The sequence below is a fragment of the Nicotiana attenuata genome, chromosome 2, assembly GCF_001879085.1.
Source record: "Nicotiana attenuata strain UT chromosome 2, NIATTr2, whole genome shotgun sequence".
Classification (NCBI taxonomy): domain Eukaryota; kingdom Viridiplantae; phylum Streptophyta; class Magnoliopsida; order Solanales; family Solanaceae; genus Nicotiana; species Nicotiana attenuata.
Window position 1 is genome coordinate 11,303,565 of NC_031990.1, and position 20,007 is coordinate 11,323,571.

The following is a 20,007-nucleotide window of genomic DNA, read 5'->3' on the forward strand; positions in this document are numbered from 1 at the left end:
ACATGTCGATTCTTGTGTCTTCTTCCTAGCAGTACTTTGGCATCTGGAGGCTTAGTGATTTCTGATTTAATAGTGTCTGGTATAGCCCATGTTGTTGCATCACCTACAGAATTTACTTGCCCTTCATACGTTTTCAACCAAAAGTCCCTTGAAAAATAGGCTAAGCAAAAGGCCGATTTCTTTTGATGTATACTCTCAATTGCAGCAATTGCATGTTCACATGGCATCTCATCTAGTTGAAATTCAGAACAATCACATGTTCTTTTGTCTAGATCAAAAATAAATTCCATACCACCTTCTTTGACATTGAATTTGAGTCTATCAATGGGCAATACTCTAAATGTAAAAGCTGGTTGAATTTTTGCTTCCAATGTTGCTTCTGTATATATCACGGAATATTTCTTCTGCAAGTGTCCTTCTTTCATAGAACCAGCTTTGCAATTTTTCTTGTATGAAATCCATCATTGTTAAAATTGGCAATTCTCTTGAACGTCTTAAAACATTATTCATTGACTCAACAATATTTGTTGTTAACATATCATATCTTCTTCTGGGACAATGTGAACGAGCCCACCTTCCTGGCGGTTCCTCCATCAAATAATTGAAAGTTTTCTTATCAACAGCAGCTATTTGGGACATGAAATCATCAAATTCTGATTGAAGGTATACTCTTGCAGCACTTTGAAAGAGATTTATCACAGTGTTTCTCACTCTTCTTTGCTTCAGATTCTTTTCTAAATGATAGATGCAAATTCCATGGTAGCACTCAGGGAAAAAGTTTGCAATTCCATTTGCAATAGCCTTGTGTCGATCTGACAAGAACATTAAATCATTACGAATCCCAATTACTTTTCTTAATTCCCTGAAATACCATTCATATGATTCATTATTCTCTTTATCCACTACTCCAAAAGCTATAGGAAAAATCTGGTTATTTGCATCTTTGGTAACAGCCACTAATAGAACACCTCTAAATTTATTTTTTAGAAATGTTCCATCAACAGCAATCAGTGGTCTACAATACTTCCACCCAGAAATTGATGCCCCATACATAAAAAACATGTAAACAAACCTGTAAAAAGAAAAGTAAATAAAATTCAGTTAACTTACACAGTATAATATACTGGAGATAAAGCTCATACAAGCCACACGTCCTGTAAAATTTACGGGCATCAAACAAAAATTAACTATTTTATAATATTCTTCCAGTATAACATACTGGAGTTCCATTAACATCCAGTATAATATACTAGATAAAATAAACTAAAAATACAAAATTTTAGGTTGAACAGAACTCACCCAGTATATTATACAGGACAGAAAGCTTATAAAATACAGATATCCTGTAAAATATACTGGATGACAACCACTAACATCCTGTATAATATACTGTACAAAATCAAATACAATAGATTGAAGAGAAGTCACCCAGTATAATTTACAGGAAAGAAAGCTTTTACAATACACAAGTCCTGTAAAATATACCGGAAGACAAACACTAACTTCCTGTTTAATATACTGGACAAAATGAAATAAAATTGAAATACATAACTTAATATTTTGTTTCCTGTATATTAAACTGGAGTTATATACTGTTAAACCACTATGTCCCGTATTTAATAATGGACATAAAAAATCACTCAAAAAAAGTAATAAATAAAAAGAACTCATCCAGTATAATTTATAGGAAAGAAAGCTTATACAATACACACATCCTGTAAAATATACTGGACGACAACCACTAACATCCTGTATAATATACTGGACAAAATAAAATACAATAGATTGAACAGAACTCACCCAGTATAATTTACAGGAAAGAAAGCTTATCATAAATAAGAAATTTACCTGTTTTCTTCATCTCTCACAATATTTGTATATGATCCTGGATTTTTTTGTTCCATCATATACAAATATGATGGCAGCTGCTCATAATTCTGTTCAGTTGTTCCTCTTAACAAAGATAACCCCTTTTGAATAGCATGCCATGCTTTTCCATAACCAACATCAATTCCATGTGCTCTTTTCATCTCTGAAATGACAAACTTAGGTTTTACCTCAGTAGCTATGTCTCTTAAGTTGTCAATCACGTAATCTCTAATCACATTTGAAGTTGCTTGCCTTTGATCTGATTTTCGAATATCAACTGAGCACTCATGTGTTCTCTGAAATTTAACTATTTTAAAAAGTGTTGATTCCTTAATTCTTGAACCTCGAACAGTCCAAGTACACTTTTCATCAGTACATACCAAAGAGTATCTCATGTTACTTGACCTGTTAACATAGAACTCAAAATGCTCCTTTATAGCTGCTAAGCAAAAACATCTAATCATGGCATTTTTATCTTGAAAAACAGAACCAAGTTTTACATCATCCAGTGATGCATTTTCCTTTAATATTATTGATGGAGATTCTTTTGCCTTTCCTTTTCCTTTCCTTTTTCTTCCTTCAATACTTTGTAGTGATTCAATGTGCTGATCTTCCACATGAATTACAATTTCTTTTTCCATTGTAATATCATAAATTGGATTCTCCTGCTCTTCTTCAACTTGAGATATCAGCAACACTTGCTCTTCCGGACCATATGTGTTTCTGTGCAATAACGTTTTGATTATCAATTTCCATTATTGCATTACCTTCTAGTTGTTGATCTGGTTTTTCTGATATTTCAACAACAAATTTCGAATCTTTATAGTATGGATCATTTTTTAAAAGAATCATACACATAATAAGATCTTCATCTTTTGTCACTTCTATTCCCTTAGAAGTACCTAGGTTGATATTAAGCCATACATTTGCTTGAAACTTTTTGTTGTCAAGCTCTATAACTTCAAAAAATTTTCTAAGGAATTCTTCAAATGAAGTCCCATCATTTATCAGGAGGAGCTTCGTTTTATGATCCAAGTACTTGTAATCTGCTGTCCATTTGCCATCGAACGCAGTAATCAAGATTTTTGTATGCATCCTGTATTTAATGAACCCAAATAATTAGATATCTAGAAATTATACTGTTTAAAAATATAATATTCATCCAGTATAATATACTGAAGAATAAGCTTACATACAGGTGATGTCCCGTAAAATATACTGGATTAAAACAAAACTCAATTATATTCTAGTCTTAGAACTTATCCAGTATAACATACTGGAGAAAAAGCTTAGACACAGGCGATGTCCCATAAAATATACAGGATTAAAACAAAACTCAATTATAATCTAGTCTGAAAACAGAATTCGTCCAGTATAACATACTGGAGAAAAAGCTTAGACACAGGCGATGTCCCATAAAATATACAGGATTAAAACAAAACTCAATTATAATCTAGTCTGAAAACAGAATCCGTCCAGTATAACATACTGGAGAAAAACATTACATACAGGTGACGTACTTTAAATTATTCTGGATTGAAATAAAACTCAACTATATTATAACATAATATCTACATTAACGAAACATACTTCAAGTGAATTACAATGCCTTTTTTATGAGATTTCCAATATAATAAGCTGGAAACGTCCAGTAAATTATATTCTAGTCTAAATAGAACTCAACTATATTCTACTCTAAATAGAACTCGTCCAGTATAACATACTGGAGAAAATTTTAAACACAGGTAATTTCCTGTAAAATATACTGGATTGATATAAAACTCAATTATATTCTAGTTTATGCAGAACTTATCCAGTATAACATACTGGAGAATAAGCTAACACATAGGTAATGTCCCGTAAAATATACTGGATTCAAACAAAACTCAATTATATTCTAGTCTTAGAACTTATCCAGTATAATATAAAAAATATTACACACAGGTGACGTCCCGTAAAATATTCTGGATTCAAACAAAATTCAATTATATTCTAGTCTTATAACTTATCCAGTATAACTTATTGGAGAATAAGCTTATACACAGGTGATGTCTCGTAAAATATAGTGGATTCTATCAAAACTCAATTATATTCTAGTCTTAGAAATTATCCAGTATAACATACTGGAGAATAAGCTTACACACATGAGATGTCCCGTGAAATATACTGGATTAAAACAAAACTCAATTATATTCTTGTCTTAGAACTTATTCAGTTTAACATACTGGAGAATAAGCTTACACACAGGTGACGTCCCGTAAAATATTCTGGATTCAAACAAAACTCAATTATATTCTAGTGTTAGAACTTATCCAGTATAACATATTGGAGGAAAAGCTTACACACACGTGATGTCCCGTAAAATATACTTGATTCAAACAAAACTCAATTATATTATAACATAATATCTACATTAACGAAACATACTTCAAGTGAATTATAATGCTTTTTTTATGAGATTTCCAGTATAATAAGCTGGAAAAATCTTCGCTTTAGATATTAATTTAGAAACGTCCAACAATTTATACTGGCGCTATGTTCTACATTGAGAAAATTAGACAATAACACAGATTAAAGCATTAAAAACAAATCAAAAATTCGAAAAATTAAATTTTTTTACTGATACTTTGAATTTTATGGTTTGAATTCTTGATCGTAGAAGAAATTTAAATAATCAGACAAATTTTAGATAGAACTTACTTCGATTTGCAGATTGACGACGGAAATTTTGCTAAAACTTTGATTTGCAGATTGACGCAGAACGATTTTGCTAACACTTCGATTTGCAAATTAACGCCGGAAGATTTTGCGAATACCTCGATTAACGCCGAAAGATTTTGCTAATATTTCGATTTACAGATTGACGGTGAAAATTTTCCTAATAACTCGATTTGAAAATTAATGCCGGAAGATTTTGTTAAGTTTTGCTAAAAGAAGAATTTAAGGTGAAGTCGCGTAAATTAATAAAAAAAGCAGGGGTATTTTAGTCAACAAAATATTACCGCACTAAATTAGTGACTAAATATCGTTGACCGGTGATTATGTGGCTACATTTGATTGACCAGGCGAAAAACTGGCCATTTTTGAATTTTTCGCTCCTATTAGTGACATGCACATTTCACGTATTAGATGCTAGCTAGGCCCATAAGGCCCAACAAGAATGAAAGTTGGATTGAACTATAACACAACTGAAGCACCTCCAATTTTCTTTAATGGGATATTTATTTAGCTATACTATTGCTTGATCATAAAATATAGATCTCGGTTCAAATCATTAAATTTATAGAAATAAAGGTTAATCTTAGCTAACAATAACATCCCTAAACGGAGTTTTTAGAGAAGCAACAGATATTACATAGATCTGGCCGAATAATGGCGATGTCATGCAATAAATACTCTAAAACCCAGATGTAATAAAATAGCATTTAATGATAAAGAATAGCAACAAATGGCATATAAGTAAATAAAGTGAATGGATCACCCAAGAAAGGAAGGAATAAGTGGATGTTCCGCCTGACAATGATGAATGATAGACAAATCCTTGAATATTCGAGTTATTCTCGGATCTGATGGAAAAGTATGGACAAGAATCTCAGTGAAAATATGTTGTTTGTATCTTAGTAAGTGAGAGCCGAATCTTTAAGTCTAATTGTGTTCTTTACAAAAGAATATCCCATGTCTCCTATCATTGTCTCTTTTCCTATTTATATGGGATATATTCCTAAGAAACCCTAATAGTACAAGTGCAGAGAATATCCACTATATTATTCTCTTTAATGTCCTATCTTGAAAACTAGCCGGTACAGCTCTGTCAATGGTCCTCGACCTCGACCTTTGTTGATACCTCGACTACGACTCTCGTTGACTCTTCGTCCACAGACATCGCTGCTTCTTGGGCTATTTAGACAAACGACGACTTGGGAACTCTTCCCTTAATACTTTCTTGGCTCAAATATTCTAAAGACATATTTCTACCCATACAGTTAGTCCCTTTGCTCATTGAGGCCGGCTTCAGGCGGGTTCGATGAGCGTATTTTGTTCGTTTTGGTTGAAACAATCGTACGAGTTGTGCAGGTCGTGGTGATTACAACGAATTGGTAATGTGGCCTTACGCGGGCCGCGCATTTCAAATGCTTCGATTTTCCCGGTCGATTCGTTGGAGTTATGATGTCCACAAATTAGGATAACATCATAATGTCCTCGATACGTTGCTTCGTTTCGCATGTGACCCCCGATTGATCCTGCCGCTTCAGTTCCGGTGCCAGTAATGATGAACCATAATCAGTCCTGGTGCCAAAATCCTTATAAATAGAGGTATTTGGGTGCGATTTTGATGTTTTAAGTTTTCTGTTGTTTCGAAACCCTATATCACTCTCTTTCTCTTTCCTTGCTTTGAACCTCTCCTCTCTGTTCCAGTGATTTGTATTGCTCTCAGTTCTTCATCGCTTGATATTTCTCTTTCTTTTTTCAAAGCATGTTTAACATGCCTTCTGAGAAATGTTCCCTCCATCGCCGAGGACGGAAGCTTCCCGTTGGTGGAGGAGATAATTCCTCGCGACCTTGATACTAGATCTGATTTCTCCGAATCACATGATGCTGATGCTGACCCTGGAGTTTTTCGATCAGTGATGACGGAGAAGGAATTGGGAGAGATTAAGGCCAAGTTCATCCTTCTTGATCACGTCGAATAAATCGCGGCTGGTGGGATGCGGTACACGTCCACCGTCCTTGGTACTGCGCCTTCTACACCTATCCCTTCCAAGTCGGCTACACTCTCTCTTTCCTTTCGTTGGCGGAGGAATTCTGTCGCTATTAAGGCGTCTGTCCAGCTCAACTTGCATCGTATGTTAAGCTTATACGGATGCTCACAAAATTTTCCTAGCGAGCTGAGGTCGAACTGACTCTTCGACATTTAATACATCTGTTTGCCCCCAGCTTTTATAGGGGACGATGTTGAACCTTCGCTACTGAGGAGGCAAGTGCTTGGTGGTGAAGATGAATGACAAAGCTAACCACCAATTTTGGTTCAACTTCTTCTTCGTCAAATTCGAGGACATGGCGGCCAACGTCGACGGTTTTCCTGAGGCTTGGAATTGTACTCGTAAGTACCTAATTTCCTCGTATGTAGGTATCTGATTTTTCTCCCGTGCTTGGTCGTGGGTTTTGACCTCTTGTCTTTTTTTCATGCAGCCAAGACCTCGCCTCCTCCTTTGGTCGAAAACATTTCTGATTGGGTTGGTCGGCTCCTTCCTCACATCATAGGGATCCGTGAGTGGTCCGGTTTCTTCAAGAAGTTTGTGCCTGCTCTTCCCTTGACTGGTAAGTTCCCTTTATTACCGGTGTCTTAGTTCTTTTTTCTTTTGGTTTACTTTTGCTGACCTTTCCCTTTCCCTGTATTTTTCCTAGCTTCAGCAAGGGGATCTTCGAGGAGTTTGAAAGCTCCCGCACCCGCGTTCCGAAAGAGGAAAGCCACTACGTCCTCGACTCCCGCCCTTTCTTCGACTGCGGCTACTTCTATTCGTGCCTCGGTCCCTTCTTCGACGGTTGCTGCTTCTAAATCTGTCCCTTCTTCGGCCGCGGAGACTTCGGCTGTGGAAACCTTGGCTCTTCAGTTGTTACATCTTATCGATGAGGACGAGAAACCTTTTCATGGCGACATGGATTTGGTGCCTCGTAAGAGGAAGTCTGTAGATTCTAGCAACGGGGTCTCCCGGGCCGTTGACTTAATAGAGGGTGATTTTTTGCTGTGCGAGACAACAACCTTTCTCATCAGAGATGATATCAAGCCAGGGTACGAGATTCTGAGGTTGGTGGAAGTCGACATGGGTAGGCCCTTTCCTTCTACGGTGACGGAGGCAGAAGGATCGACTGACGTTCTCGATACTTCGAGGCGAGAGGAGACATCGACTTCCCAACCAGCTGATAATACTTCCTTGCCGACCAACGAGTGAGGAAAAGGCATCGCTGAGGAGGGCGATGAGTTGGGTTCGAACGTTGATGCGGACGACCTGAAGATGATGGAGGAAGGGTTTACCCAACTTGAGATAAGGTTAGAAGGGTCTATGAGGACCATTGTGATCCCTATGGATCGTGACTTGCTGAAGAACACCGAGGACGTAGTCCCTGCCCTCGGCCCTCTTTTTTTCGAGATATGGGGTAAGACCCTCAAAGAGTTAGATGATGGCGCTTTATCGAGGAGCATTTACGGTCTTGCTCTTAGAGTGAGTGTTTGGTGTTTTGTCTTGCTCCTCTTTTTTTGTCTTTGTTTTTCGAGCCGTTTTTGTTTCTGGCTTACTTCTTATCTTTTTTTGATTGCAGACAATGATTTTGGAGATTGAGAGCGCCCGGAGGGAGGAGAGGCGTAGAGAAATATTTGTGAGGTTGAAAAAAAATACTTCGAGTATCGCGGCAAGTACCTAGAGTTTCGCAGGCGATTTCATGAAGGCGGCGATATGCATGCCCTTCGCGATGAGTTGAAGGAGAAGGACGATGAACTGGTGAAAGCCATCGAGAAGTGTAGCGTCCTTGAGGGGACGTTGGGGAGTAGGGAAGAGGAGCTTGAGGGCAGCAGGGGCGTGGAGGCCCAATGCAGTGACCTTCAAGCACAAGTGGTCAAGCTGCACGGGCAGTTGGAAGAATGTCGGCTTCAGCTGGTGGCCCTTAATGGTGAAGTCGCCGAGAAGCAGAGTGAGCTTGGGAAGGTGAAATCTTCCCTTTTAGATGCTCGGAGTAAGTCGGAGATGCTTGTGTTGGCGAATAGGGCCCTCCGTGCCGAGTGGGAGAATAACTAGTCCACGGCGAAAGCTAAAGAAGATCGACTAGAGGATTGGATCGTAGAGCTGGAGAAGGATAACTCCATTCTTCATGATCGGGTGGCTGCTTTCGAAGCTGAGAAGGCCCAACTGCTTGCACATCCATCTTCTTCTCGTACTTCAGATTTTCCTAATTATCCTCGAGAATTATATAAGGAATGGATTCACGCCGAGGCTCAATTGGATGTCTTCCGAGATCAGTATGCAGTGGGATCCGTTTCAGAAGATGCTCTCGAAGGTGTTCTCATTATGGATCGTGAAGCTCTAGTCGCTTGCGGGTATGATCCCGCTACACCTGAGGTCGGTGAGGGGGGCGATGAGGGTGTAGACCGGCTTGAAGAGAATGCTTGGTATGATACCGCTTATCCTGAGGGCGAAGGCGGCGATGGTGAGGGGGATCGAGATGGCGAGGGCATTGGTGGCTAAGGTGGTGAAGGCACTGAAGATCGTGATGGTGACGATCAGTAGTTTTATTTTTGCCTTGTAATTTTTTGTGTATTTTTGCCGGCGTCTTCATGGGTCTTTTTAAAATGTTTAAGTATGAAATATCAAAGTTGTTCTCTGCATCTTCTTCCCTTCGTGTGGTTTACTTTCTGTACTTGTATGTTTTTTGCTTTCTATTGTTTGCATGTTTCGCTCTTTCCTTCGTTGGTGTTGTCTTTTAGATGGCCATGGCATTGGAGCCGAATACGAATTATTATTATTTTCCTTTTCTATTTTTTGTGTTGAGATTTGGCCGAGGGGCGATAGGTGTTTGTTTGATCCTAATCGATCATGACCTTTAGTCAAATCGCGCCTGAGGGCCGGTAGATATTTGTTCGAGCGGGGTCAAACATAACCTTTTATTAAAGCGTGGCTGAGGGCTGATAGGTGATTGCTCGAACGGTGTCGAACGTTACCTTTCCTTAGATTGCGGTCGAGGGCCGGTAAGTGTTTGTTCGAGCGGGATCGAACATAGCCTTTTATTAAAGTGTGGTCGAGGGTCGATAGGTGTTTGCTCGAACAGGGTCAAATGTAACCTTTCTTTGGATTGCGGCCGAGGACCGATAGGCGTTTGTTTGAGAGGGGTCGAACATAACCTTTTATTAAAGCGTGGCCAATGGCTGATAGGTGTTTACGGCCGCGAGTCGATAGGCATTTGTTCGAGCGGGGTCGAACGTAACCTTTCTTTAGATTGCGTTCGAGGGCCGATAGGCTTTTGTTCGAGCGGAGTCGAAGGTAACCTTTCATTAGTATTGCGGCCGAGGGCCGATAGGTGTTTGTTCGAGCGAGATCGAACGTAACCTTAACACGGAAGAGATGTTATGATAAGCGTAAATTACTTGCTTTGACATTGTTGCTTTGGTTACATACTTGGATAAATTTACAGATTTTTAGGTGTTGGTTGGCATTCCAGTCCTAGTCCCAGTATCTCTAGTCCCTTCATTGGTTGACCTGAAGAGTATTGAGAGGTCGAGCAATGAAATAGTAATCACGACCCTACCTTCGCATACTTTGACTCGAAGCGTTCCCTCCATTGCCTCGTTAAAACCTTCATCGCGTTTGCGAGAGGGTCTCGCGTTCGCGTAGAGCATCGGGGTGGAGCAGCTGAAATGTGCTTCGCGTTCGCGATGATGCCCCGCGTTCGCGAAGGTAAGGACCCATTGGTCTTCGCGTTCGCGGCATGGTCCCCGCGTTCGCGTAGGGTCTGCCCGTGTAAGCTACGCGTTCGCGAGCGGACCTTGCGTTCGCGAAAGAGGAATTTGTCCAGCAGGACTTTGGTGCATCGCGTTCGCGATAGTGGCCTCGCGTTCGCGAAGAAGAACGCGTCTGGGTAGAATAAAAGATTTGAAAATCGAGGGTTTAGCCATTTTTACCAAAACATAAGCTTGGGAGCTCGGATTTGAGCGAGATTTTGAGGGATTTTCAGAGGCATCGATTGGGTAACGATTCTAAACTTCTTTTTGCTTATAACCTATTAATCTAAACAAGAGTTCATCATTTAATTTCGGGATTTGTATGAAAATTTGGGGGAAAGTTGTTAGACCAAGAGATTGAGTTTTGATTGGGTTTTTGACCTCCGATTTGAGAGATTCTTACATGAATAGACTCATGAGAGTGTGAGGATTCCAGAAATATAAATTTTACCCGATTTCGAGACGTGGGCCCGAGGGGCGTTTTGGTATTTTACCTAATTTCGCGCATTAGCTTAGAATTTAATTATAGAATTAGTTACTTGAAGTTTACTTACATTATGCAAATGAATTTAATAGATTTGGGCCATTTGGAGTCAGATACTCGTGGCAAAGGCGTGGTTTCGAGTTGATTTGAGCTATATTCGAGGTAAGTGGCTTGTCTAACCTTGTGTGGGGGACTTCTCCCCTTAGGATTGATATTGTGGTAATTGAAATGCCTCGTACGTGAAGTGACGAGCGCGTACTTGAGCTAATTGTTGAAAAATCCGGTTTTCTTTAAGTATTTCAATTGAGTTCCTTCTCCTTTTTCATGTTACTTGCGTACTTAGTATGTGGTTAGTTTAGAAAAGTATGTTTAGTATACTTAATTGCCTATTTGCTCAATTTGCCTTAATTGCATTACGTGAAGCATGTTAGGCTAGACTTATCTGTTACTTAGTACGAAATCTAGCATTTGTAGAATACTTCTTGTGTTGCTGCCATGTGTTTTAATTTGGGACTACGGGACGGCATCCCGGGAGATCCCCTGTAAGTACTTATGATCTGGACTGAAGTGCGGGATACCAAGAGATCCCCGACACGTATATTGAGGATACTAAGAGATCCACGGGATACCAAGAGATCCCTAGTACATTTTTGAGGATACTAAGAGATCCTCGGGATACCAAGAGATCCCCGGTTATCATCCTTGCTATGAGTGGTATTTCCTTGTAGTTTGCCTTTATCTCTGTTTCCGTTATTGCACTCTTATTATACTGTGTAGATCCTTATTATAGACTCTCAGTTTTACTGCTTATTTACCCTGTCATTTCATTATATATATACTTATCTCAGTAGGGCCCTGGCCTTCCTCGTCACTACCCGACCGAGGTTAGGCTTGGCACTTACTGAGTACTACTGTGGTGTACTCATGCCCTTTCTGCGCATGTTTTTCATGTGCAGATCCAGGTACTTCATAAGAGTTCTAGGTTCATTGGGTCGTGACAAGTTGGTATCAGAGCTCTAGGTTCATAGGTGCTACGAGTCATAAGCGAGTTTAGTAGAGTCTTGCGGATTGGTACGGAGACGTCTGTACTTATATTCGAGAGGCTACAGAACTATTAGGACAATCTCACTTCCTTCATTCTTATCGTGCGAGCTTATTGATCTTGGAGTTTGAACTTTTATCCTTCCATTCTCTCACTGTTAGTGAGGACACGAGCTGCGGTTATCGATGATGCTGCTTCTGGAGCAGGTATCTTGGAGTCAGAGGCAGAGGCTGACGAGGAGTATGTGTCGCAGTTAGACCATAATAGAGCAGCGAGTTTCCGTTGGTCAGGTCCCAGGTGTCATGGCGGCACAATTTGTGGTGCCAGTTCAGCCCATGGTTAGGGCAGCGACATCCGAGGAAGAGCAACTTAGATTTGCAAGGTTCAAGAAAATATGACCCTCCTACATTCAGTGGTTCGGCTTCAGAGAGTGCATAGGGTTTTCTGGAGGAGTTCCATCGCATTCTTCGCACTATGGGTATTGTTGAGTCGAGTGGGGTTGCTTTTACTACGTTCTATCTTAGGGGAGCGGCTTATCAGTGGTGGCGGGCATATGAGTTGGATAGCCTGGCCGAGTCAGTTTCACTTACATGGGTTCAGTTTTTAGAGATGTTCCTGAGAGAGTACGTACCTCAGTCCCTTCGGGATGCATGGCGCGCGGAGTTTGAGCAGCTGCGCCAGGGCACTATGTCAGTATCAGAGTACGCCATCAGATTCAGTGATTTGGCCAGACATGCGCCGACCTTGGTTTCTACTGTTCAGGAGAGGGTCTGCCGGTTTATTGAGGGACTCCATCCCAACATCAGGACTAGCATGGCCCGAGAGTTGGAGATAGATATTTCGTATCACCAGACCATAAGTATTGCTAGGAGGGTGGAGGACATGCTGGCTCGAGACGAGATTAGGAGAGAGAGAGTACAAGGAGGCAAGGAGGCCTCGTAGACCAGAGAGATCTGCTGGTCCTTATTTTGGAGGCAGGGTGCGACATATTAGAGGTTTAGTGGGTCAGCCAGTTAAGTTTGCACTTCAGGCTTCACTCAGTGATTCAGGTGTTCATGGGTCTCAGAGTACCCGTACCGCACAGTCCCCACAACCACGTCAGTAGAAGGGTTGCTTTGAGTGTGGAGATATTAGCCATATGGTGAGAGATTGTCCCAGACTTCGGGCCAATGTGCCACAGCGAGGTATTCAGGCGGGTAGAGGGCGCCCAAGAGGGGGAGGCCCGGCCCGTTGATGTGTCTCGCATGGTAGGCTTGAGGCCGCTGCGCCAGATGATGTCATTCAGGTATGCTTTTGGTTTGTTATGGAGGAGAACCATCCGTATTTCATCTCAATTCTTCTTAGTTGTGATTTGGTGATTCAGGTGTTAGTTATGTCATTTTCGTGGTTATTGTATCATCGTCAGTGTTGTGGAGGTTTGAAACGGGTTCCTATCGAATATGAGGCTTATGGCCGGTGCAGGATGTTATTTCGGGCTAGTATTGTGATCGGGAGTTTTATTATAGGCCTATGTGTGGTGTGTATGTTGTGTGGTTGTACTTTGTGGGTGTAGGCATAAGTGGTTGCAGCTAGTTGAAACTGATACCGGATATGGATTTAGAATCGGGTCTCTTGGAAATGAAGGGGAGATGGGGATTTTGGCTCTAAGGCTTATTGGTATTGCTAGAAAGGCTAAATTTCAATTGAGATGGTGTCGTCAGATTTATGTGGATTGGGTGACGTGGGATCACCCGCGGGTGTATGCTGGAAGTGTGCATTCAATGATTTGAGGACTTCGAGGCGAATCTTGGCACGTTCGAGGATGAACGTTGGTTTTTAGAGGGGGAGGATGTAACGACTCAGCCGATCGTTTTGAGAATTTAAGCTCCGTTCAGCGGCGTAAGGTCTGGAACAACTTTATAATATGAGTATCGACTTCCGTGCATGGTTGAATTCAGTTTACAGATGATTCAAAGTCAAATTGGAAGAAGGAATCTAGTTTTGGGAGTCTAAGCGGTGAGAATTTGATTGGAATTTGACTTTTGTGTAAACGGCCCCAAAATGGGTTTTGGGTGATCTCAACAGCTTCATATGGTGATTTTGGACTTAGGCACACATCCAGATTCAGATTTGGAGGTCCGTAGGGTAATTTGAGGCGTTTCGGCGAAAGTTGGAAAAGTTGAGGTTTGGAAAATGGAGAAGTTTGATCCATAGATGACTTTTACAATATCGGGGTCGGAATGCGATTCCGAGAACTGGTGCAGCTCCGTTATGTCATTTAGGACTTGTCTTCAAAATTTGGCGTCATTCCAAGTTGATTTGAGTGGTTTCGGCAAAAGTTTTCGAAGTTGGAAGATTTGAAAGTTCCTAAGTTCGATTCATGGTGTGATTCGTCGTTTCGACATTGTTTGATGTGATTTGAGACCTCGAGCGAGTCCATGTTAGGTTATATGATTTGTTGATATGCTTGGACGGGGTCTCGAGGGCCCCGGGTGCATTTCGGACGAGTCGCGGATGATTTTCCATGGTTTTGGGGAGGCTGTGTTCTGGTGTAATCGCACCTGCGGACCCTGGGCGCAGGTGCGATGGTCGCAGGTGCGAAGGGGGAAGCGCAGGTGCGAGAGGCGCTGGTCTGGGCAGTCTCCACAGATGCGGAGAATTGGAACGCACGTGCGGTGCCGCAGAAGCGGATCCCTGGGCGCAGAAGCGGAGTGGAGCGCAGGTGCGATTGGTCAGGTGCACCCGCGGTTGCGCAGATGCGGTTAAGTTGGTCGCAGGTGCGGAAGTTCTGGCAGAATCATATAAGTCGAGGGTTTGGCCATTTCCTTCATATTTTGATTTTTAAACTTCAGATTTGGGAGCTTCTTTTGGGGTTTTTCAAGCAAAACGATCGGGTAAGTGTTCTTCACCTAAAATCTGACATATTCCATGATTTTATCGTCTTTTTTATCATTTAAATTGTGTTTTGGGTTGGGGAAGGAGTTGGTTTTTGAAGAAAATTTCTAAAATGAAAAATCGTGATTTGATGGACCAAATGGTATCAGAATTCGATAAATTTTGTATGGTTGAACTCGTATCAGAATGGGTATTCGATTTTTGTAAATTTTGTTGGGTTCCGAGGTGCGGGCCTGGGGGTCGACTTTTGGACCGATTTTTGGATTTTGTTAAAGATTGAGACTTTATGATCCGGAATAGTTTCTTATGTGTTCTATTTGTGCTTTGAAGTTAATTTGGGTAGATTTGAGCCGTCCGGAGATCTTTTTACCCGAGAAGTGCATTTTAGAGTATCGGTGTGTCGTCTTTGAGGTAAGTATCTTGCCTAACCTTGTGTGGGGGACTTCCCCTTAGGATTTGAGTCTTCTATGTTGATTGTAGTTCGAGTACACGAGGTGACGAGTGCGTGCTCGGACTTATTTATGGAAAATTGTCCTTTAGGGTTCTTAGGTCTTTATATTCACTGTGTATGAATGTGTTCTTGACATGACTGAGTTTCCTATTTACTAGTTTCACCTCTACGTGCTTAATTGGAATTGATTTCTTCATGATTCACTCTTATTGCCTAATCGACTCCTATATGACTTAACTGAAGAATTTCACTTCTCCTACTGTCCTATCTTTTCATAGCTGCTTGTCTTAATTGGGAATTTATCATCATCTCCTCCTATAATTGCTTATTCTTAAGTGAAGCTAAGATCATTTTTCCTTAATTGAATTGTCGGATATCCTCGTATTTGTTCAACCTTAAAAAGGAGTTTAGATAACCCATATTTTTGTTGACTTACCTTTATTTGGGACTACTTGACTCGTGTTGATTCCCTTGTTATTGACTTGTGTATTGTGGGATCGTTGCTACATGTTAGTTTTCCCTTTGTTGAACTGTTCACTTTATGCCAACATTCTTTTCTGTGGTTATTCCTTGTGAGCTGGTCCTACCGTTTCTTCGTGATTTACAGTTCTTGAGTTGACTTACTTGTCGTACCTTGTATTATTGTCATTGTTGTTGTTGTACGTGTTGTAGTGATGTACGAGTTTTCTGTCGTGCTGTAATTGTATTCTCTTTGGTTGCACTGCATATTTACTTTGGGACTACAGAACGGTATTCCAGGAGATCTCCTGCACATTTACGTTTGGGACTACGGGACGGTATCCCGGGAGATCCCCCTATTCTGCATATTTACTTTGGGACTACGGAACGATATTCCGGGAGATCCCCTTGTACATTTATGTTTGGGACTACAGGACGGTATCCCGGGAGATCCCCTGTACTAGATATTTACTTTGGGACTATGGAACGGTATTCCGGGAGATCCCCCTGCACATTTATGATTTGGACTACGGGACGGTACCCCGGGAGATCCTCTGTACATTTACGTTTGGACTACGAGACGGTATACTGGGAGATCCCCTGTTAATATCACTATGTTCTGAGCTGTTGTTTTCATTGATCCTATCCCTGTGTAAACAGTATATGTGTTGTCCGTTCTTGTCCTTATGATTACTAGCTGGTATGAACTATGTTAGGACACTTGCACAAGCATACACATGGCTAAGCACCCTTATCGGATAGGAGCCTCCTTGAGATTTCTGAGTATAGACGCACACCCTTGTTTATTTTCCTTCCATGTGAATGACTCTTTTGGGCACGTGAGTTGTCAGTATGATTATGAGGTATGATGAAGGCACATGATGCCAAGTGTTAAGATTTCAGGTATTGAGACCCGTATTGTATGATTATGAGATGAGGTGTCACAGGGTGACTTATATTCGAAGGATATTTATTTGAAAAGGTTATATTCGAAAGGTATTCATTTTTAGAGGACTATTTCAGAAAAAAATTTACTTGAAGGAAGTATAATTTGAAATGTTTTTATCAACTGAAAGATTTGACTAATTGATTGAAGTTTTTGGCTATGACCTAATGTGAAAGCTACCGTAGTTGCTGGGTTATGACTTGTCCTTACTGTATTTGTGATTTCGAATTTGGGTTGTATTTTTTGTTCACTTTTATGAGCTTTATTATGGTTTTCCACTGTTACTTGCTGTTTCCTTTCCTTATTGTAGTTACTGTATTGTTAGCAATATCGCTTAGTCTTTATATAGATATCGTGTTCGATTGTTTCTATACTTATACTTGTTCTGCTTATTAGACCAGTGGGTGTCTTGACTATTTCTCGTCACTACTCCACCGAGGTTAGTCTTGATACTCACTATGCACCGCTGTGGTGTGCTCATACTACACTTCTGCACATTTTTTGTGCAGATCCAGGTATTGATCCTTAGTAGCTGAGCGGATTCTTGTCAAGGAGACTCAAGGTAAACCTGCTGCTGCATTCACAGGATTCAGAGTCACCTTCCTATTTTATATTCACACTGTTGTACTTATTTACATACGGTTGTGTTTAAAAGTTGTAGCGAAACTCTATAGAGCTTATGACTTATTTTACCAGGTTTTGGGAAGATGTTCATTGTATAAAGGATTCATTTCAGAAGAATTTTAGATGTTATTATTTATTGTTGTTATTCTGCAATTATTAGGCTTACCTACTCCTTAAGACTAGGTGCCATCACAAAACCCAACAGAGGGGAAATTGGGTCGTGACATCATCAACAACGGAATACGACTTGCCCTTTTTCTTGTTATCCTTTTTTTTCAGATCCTTCAATCCACCAGTAGACTTGCGTTACTAACGGCATGTCCTCTTTGTTTCTTCACTCCATAATCCCATAGCAATATACCATATCGGATCTGTATCCCATCAATATCAATAGCTTTAGGAATACTACTTCTTGAATGATGTACTCAGCAAATGCAGCAACATAAACACCATAGTCACTACATACAAGGTCGACATAAACGTTGAATAAGTTAGTATAATATCCAAATAGGAATTCATGTACAAAAAATGAATAAGAATCAGAAATATTCAATTATAATTTACGTGTTATCTTGTGTTGGCAACCCATCAACGACGTGAATCACAAAAGGATCAATGGCAGGGATTCCCATAGGATTCTCCTTTGTGTCCCAAAAAACAATACGATGAAGGAAATATGGGAGCAACACTAAGTATGGTGCAATTGATCTCTGAACTGCACTATTCTATCGCGTGCCACTCATGGAATCGTATACGTAAATGCGCAGATCTTTGCCTGACAGTCTCGCCAATATCCAGTGCCACTTATCAGACAAATTTATAGGGAAAATGACTTCACCAACAGTACACCAAGGAACATTACATCTTAAAAAATACCCAAGTATATACTCAGCAATTGGATCGGTTTCGATAATCAAATTCATGTCTCTGTTTTTCTCCAAAAACTCCTTGTACAAATTCGAAATCAAGCAGTTAAACAAACAGTCAATAGTTGTGAATCTTACTGGAACATCAACTCAGTACTTCCCTTTCTTTCTCAAATAGTAAAAAATAACATCAATATGCTGAAATATGAAGAATAAACACACATAGTCAGAAAATTACAATATGAGAAAACTAAAATGTATATCACCAGTTTATATTTTACAGTTAAAGCGTTGTCTTACTGAATCACACAAGGGTAGGCCGGGATATGCAAATATGAAGAACTTTTTTTCTCCAATATCATCAACTCCAAATTCAAAAAATTTATTTAGCTTATTGCTAATCTCTGTATAAACATCGTCCCTAATGAATCACGATAAAAAGATATGGTTCATAACACGAAACAAGAAAAAAAAACTGAAACATAAAACTTACGGTGCATTAGTTCTTAAGCCTCTATTGATGAAAGCGTTCCACTTACACAATATTCTGAAATCAACAGGATTGTCAACATTTCCCTGAAAAGAATACTTTCTAGTCAAGATGGGCTTCTTTTACTTAGTTAGCTTATTTTTGAACAACTTGGATGGTGCCACCAGAGTCAAATGTGTTCCCGATTGGGGACTTCATAACCCCTGCTGGTTTCCTTTCTCTAGGAATCATTTCAGGTGTGTCATGATCAACAACAACTATACGATCTTCTTGCATAGGAGCAATAATTTTCTCCACTCCTAAACAATCACCATGTACAATATATTGATTGAAATACTATTGGGTGATCGCCTTTGTCACACCTCCTTTTTTACGCACCTACCCCAAAGAATAAATGTATAAGGGAGTTTTTCCATTTAAAGTGACATTAGTCGAAATGGGATTATTTCTTTATTTAAAGTGACCTCCTTATTACACCAAAAGGAAAATCAAAGCTAAGCTAGCTATGCCTATCAACTATGAGTTACAAGATTCCTATCTATAAATCTCTTGAAACTTGATCTTGAGTCTTAGCTGACTTTGCTATGGACTCCGATCTGAATCTTGATGCTCGCAAGTTGTAGGTGTTGTTTCTTTCTGCAGCATTGGGTCAAAATAGGATCGGCGGAGCTTGTGACTTCAATCAGATTTTGAGCAATCCGCGCCTTTGTTTGCTTCAACATTTGAGTTCCTTTCTTTTTGTTCTTTTCTTCTTTTCTTTATTCTGGATTGAGACTCAACCTGCTTAAGATGCCAAAACAAACAAACGAACGAAATTTTCTGCCCTAGTTTTCACTAGGAAAATTTCGTGAGTTAGTTGTGACACATATCTAAGCGATCAAATCAGGATTATGTGTCCTTATGAATGAATCCAGGTTATGCTGGAAATGACCGGGTTATGCCGGAAAAGAAAAAGGGTCCTCGGGTTATGCCGGGACGGAAAGAAAAAGGGCTCCTAGGGTTATGCCAGGGAGATCCACGGGTTATGCCGGGATTAAGAGAAAAAAGGCTAAAGGGAAAAACGCTCAACTCAGGGATTGGAGCCCTAATGTTGGCTAAAGGGAAAAACGCTCAACTCAGGGATTGGAGCCCTAATGTTGGCTAAAGGAAAAACGCTCAACTCAAGTATTGGAGCCCTAATGTTGGCTAAAAGGAAAAACGCTCAACTCAGGGGTTAAAAACGCTCAACTCAGGGGTTGGAGCCCTAATGTTGGCTAAAAGGAAAACGCTCAACTCAGGGGTTGGAGTCCTAATGTTGGCTAAAGGGAAAACGCTCAAACTCAAGGGTTGGAGCCCTAATGTTGGCTAAAAGGAAAACGCTCAACTCAGGGGTTGGAGCCCTAATGTTGGCTAAAAAGAAAAACGCTCAACTCAG

At 40.3% G+C, this 20,007-nt stretch overlaps 1 protein-coding gene across 1 annotated transcript; it reads right to left on the bottom strand.

Moving 5' to 3' along the window:
- LOC109216587 (protein FAR1-RELATED SEQUENCE 2-like) lies at positions 337-2,510 on the bottom strand. The gene is made up of 2 exons (XM_019380754.1): positions 1,849-2,510; positions 337-1,072 (listed from the first exon to the last, which is right to left on the bottom strand). Exons 1-2 carry the CDS (start codon positions 2,508-2,510, stop codon positions 337-339), a joined length of 1,398 nt encoding a protein of 465 aa, XP_019236299.1.